At 52.5% G+C, this 4,055-nt stretch overlaps 1 protein-coding gene across 1 annotated transcript; it reads right to left on the bottom strand.

Moving 5' to 3' along the window:
• Window positions 1–1,442: 1,442 nt before the first annotated feature.
• On the bottom strand, window positions 1,443–3,649 carry LOC125758188 (uncharacterized). Its single transcript, XM_049415046.1, has 2 exons — window positions 2,773–3,649; window positions 1,443–2,524 (listed from the first exon to the last, which is right to left on the bottom strand). Exons 1-2 carry the CDS (start codon window positions 3,647–3,649, stop codon window positions 1,443–1,445), a joined length of 1,959 nt encoding a protein of 652 aa, XP_049271003.1.
• Window positions 3,650–4,055: the final 406 nt, after the last annotated feature.

The following is a 4,055-nucleotide window of genomic DNA, read 5'->3' on the forward strand; positions in this document are numbered from 1 at the left end:
ATCGGGCGCGTTTATACTAAAGGTTCGATGAGTTATGACGACTTGCAGCTCACTTTAATTTTACATGTACGCTGTGAATTTTCATTGTTTAGAAAACCATTGCTTTAGAAAACATCTGGCGTCTTTCGTTAAGCAGTTGGCGTCTTTTCGTTTTGCTTTAGAAACATCTGGCGTTCTTTCGTTTTGCTTTTAGAAAACATCTGGCGTCTTTCGTTGGTTTATTTCATCAATCAACGGCGTTTTGAACAAAATTTTTATTGTTTAATCACGCACAGGAGAAATCTCACCAGGCACTACCTTCGAGGTAAACAATGGCTGCTAATGGGAATGAGAGACAGAAGAAGTCGGCTTTTAGCTAACACTTACACTTCTACTTCTACTAACGTTTCCTACTGGAACATGCCAATGGCTGCTAATGGGGAATGAGAGACAGAAGAATTCGGCTTTTAGTTAACGCGCACGCTGCGAATTTTATATTGTTCAACAACGCACAGGAAAAAATCACAGCATATCCACGGAGTGAATGATGATGAGTGGGCGAAGCTGCTGAGGTTCATCGGTAAACCGTGAATCTTCCGTGAATTCTGCCCAGTACATCATCACCGACGTGAGATCGGGCGCGTTTATACTAAAGGTTCGATGAGTTATGACGACTTGCAGCTCACTTTAATTTTACATGTACGCTGTGAATTTTCATTGTTTAGAAAACCATTGCTTTAGATAACATCTGGCGTCTTTCGTTAAGCAGTTGGCGGCTTTTCGTTTTGCTTTAGAAACATCTGGCGTTCTTTCGTTTTGCTTTTACAAAACATCTGGCGTCTTTCGTTGGTTTATGTCATCAATCAACGGCGTTTTGAACAAAATTTTTATTGTTTAATCACGCACAGGAGAAATCTCACCAGGCACTACCTTGGAGGTAAACAATGGCTGCTAATGGGAATGAGAGACAGAAGAAGTCGGCTTTTAGCTAACACTTACACTTCTACTTCTACTAACGTTTCCTACTGGAACATGCCAATGGCTGCTAATGGGGAATGAGAGACAGAAGAATTCGGCTTTTAGTTAACGCGCACGCTGCGAATTTTTTATTGTTCATCAACGCACAGGAAAAATCTCCCACCGGCACCACCCTGGAGGTCAAAGCGTAAGACTGGTTACGTACTACGACTACTACGACTACGACTACGAGGGACGAACGGGTGCCGCCTTAAGGAGCTTCACCCCTAAAATCAGTGCGCACGTTGAGTATTTGCAGCAGCATAAAAATGCTAAAGTGTCGGCCTTTTCAATGGATATAAAAGATCTGTTTTACTCGTTACCGCCGGATGCGCTACTACAGTGTGTTGAACAGGCGATTGATAGGTTAGGGGCCGTTATGTTTCAAAACAGTAGCGGAGTGTCTGTAGGTGGTTTCTTGGAAATGCTTCGCATGTACCTGCGGTCTACATTTGCCACTTCACATCAGAGCTTGCATCTGCAGACACTGTTGTGGCATACGACGGGTGGTACTTGGCCATGCACCTGTCTGACGTCAGGAGTTCTTTGACTTTCTTGAATGCTACCTCTTGCTCATGCTGCCACACCCAGCTCGCAGACTTGTTCAGCAAGGCTCTGATGGGTGCTGTGACGTCCGAGATGTGTGGCAGGAATCTGGCGAGATGATTCACCATTCCAAGCAGTCGTCTAACACCGGCGACGTCTGTGGGAGCTTCCATAGCTTTGACCGCTTCAACCTTGCTTGGATCCGGCCTCATACCCTTAGCTGAGACGACAACACCAAGGAAGGAGACCTCAGATAACCCAAAGCGACACTTGTCCTCGTTCAATGTAATGCCTGCTTTTGCAAGGCGAGATAGCACCTGGCTCAGTCTGGCGTCATGCTCCTGGCGGGTGCGTCCAAAAACCAGAATGTCATCTATCATGTTGGCGACCCCTTCTTGGCCCTCCAGGATCCTTGCCATCTGTTTCTGGAAGTACTCGGGAGCGGAGGTGATGCCAAAGGGGAGCCGGCAATAGCAGTATCGGCCATATGGGGTGATGAATGTCGTCAGCTCTTGGGAATCGGCAAAAAGCTTTACCTGGTGGAAGCTTGCGGTCGCATCCAGCCTTGAGAAATCTGTTGCGTCACCGAGGAGGCCAAGGACTTGCTGAACCGTTGGCAAAATATGCCGTTCACGGAGGACGACTTTGTTGAGTTGAGTCATGTCGACGCATAGCCGGTAGGAACCATCGTCTTTCCTGACGACAACGAGGCCAGAGCACCATGGAGTTGGCTTGTCGATCCTGCGGATCACTCCCGCGCTTTCCAATTTGTCCAGCTCGCGGCGGACGACCTCGAGCAGCGGGATGGGGATCCTGCGGGGGACGCTTAGCGAGAAGGGCACGGCATCGGGTTTCACCCGAATAGCGTACTCGTCTTTGAGAGTGCCCAATCCTTTGAAGAGCTCGGCGTGCAGCGTTGCTTTGGGAGTCTTGAGTTCGTCAAGAAATTTCACGACTTTCAGGGCTTGGAGCGCTGGCAGTCCTAAAAGAGGCACAGTGAGTGACTGGATTACGTATAGGCGCTGGCAGCTTGTTTTTCCTTGCCACCGAAGTCGTGCCAGATACGAGCCTAGAACGCGAAGTGGCTGTTTTCCAGGGCCGGTGAGCGGACTGTCGACTCGGTCGAGCTTGGCAGGCAGCGCAGGGGAGTCGCTGGGTATAGCAGTTACTTCGGCGCCGGAGTCGACTTTGAACTGCGCTGTGTAGTTGTCAACGGTCACGTCGACGAACTTTGAGCGGCGGGAGTGCCGACGGCATGCAGGTGAACGGAGCCGAGCTTGTTCTGCTGGTGCTTCCGCGAGCGGCAAACTTCAGCGAAGTTGCCTTTCTTTTTGCAGAAGTTGCAGGCGGAGCGTCGAGCCGGGCAGTCCGAACGTCGGTGAGGCGCGCGGCCGCAGAATTCACACGTGGACGGCTCGCGAGCGCGCTCGGCTGGCGGCTGCGACGTAGTAGGCTTAGCTCCGGAGCGGCGACGAGAGGCGAACTTGCTGGCTTTCGCAGCGTCGAGGTTGAGCTCGCGTGTGTGCTCGGTGCGGTTCTGGGTCAACTCCTTCTCTTTGTCGGCGTCTTCGGACTGACGGGCCTGTGTCCATGCGTCCTTGAGCGTCAGCTTCGCGTTTCGGCACAGCTGACCCGAGAGGCGAGAGTCACGGAGGCCGACGACGAACCGGTCGCGTACGAGCCTTTCCTCGACAGCAGCTGACTGGTAGTTGCAGCGTTTCACCATTCTGCACAGTTCCGCATAGTACGTGTCGATGCTTTCGCCGGGTAGCTGAACACGCCTGTGGAACCGCGACGACTCGTAGAGCTCGTTGGCTGGGTGCACGAAGTGCTCAGTGAAGCGGGCGGCAACGACTTGGTACGAGGCGAGCGACTGGCCGTCGAGCGAGAATGTCTCGAGGAGCGGACGTGCCTCCGGGCCCATGCAGTACAGTAGCGAGCGTACCTGCACGTCTTCCGACGCTTTTGTCAGTCCCGAAACCGCGGTGAAGTCTTCGTAGCGGCTGAGCCATGTCGACCATGTTGCCGGGTTCGCGAAGTCGAACGGTGCCGGTGGCTGAAGGTTGACGCCGTACAATTTTGGCGGCTCGCCGGTCTCGAGGTCCATCGTGCTACCGTTCCGTCGTGGTAAGGCCTAGGGCTGGGGGGCGTTATTCCTACGCTCCCAACTTCCTGTCACGCGATGTCATCCCACTTCTGACACCATGTCGCGTGGTTAGTGCCGCAGGGGCACGGGCACGCAGAGACTGACGCGTACATGCCGCTGGCTCGGATGAAAGTGTAACCCAGCCTTTATTGGGGCACGAACATATATATTGTCGCGGGTTATAAAACACAGGGGCTTTATTTAGAAAGGCGTACGGCGTGTCGTACTCCAAGATGGCGCTGAAGGCGTGCAGCCGCCAAGAACGTCTTCTTTTTCAGTCTTTTCCCGCTGCGCCTCTCGAGCGCACCGGTTGTCTTCCTTGTCGTCGCCAGCGTATAGTCAGACACAAATATGGACGCGGCATTAC

Source organism: Rhipicephalus sanguineus, chromosome 4 (assembly GCF_013339695.2).
Source record: "Rhipicephalus sanguineus isolate Rsan-2018 chromosome 4, BIME_Rsan_1.4, whole genome shotgun sequence".
Taxonomy (NCBI): Eukaryota; Metazoa; Arthropoda; class Arachnida; order Ixodida; family Ixodidae; genus Rhipicephalus; species Rhipicephalus sanguineus.

What these genes read in the sequence shown, in the direction of transcription:
- LOC125758188 (XM_049415046.1), bottom strand. Translation starts at nt 3,649, where the DNA reads ATGGACCTCGAGACCGGCGAGCCGCCAAAATTGTACGGCGTCAACCTT. An exon ending in CGGCACTCCCGCCGCTCAAA is followed by an intron (nt 2,525 to 2,772) that starts GTTCGTCGACGT and finishes TGCCTCTTTTAG; the next exon opens with GACTGCCAGCGCTCCAAGCC.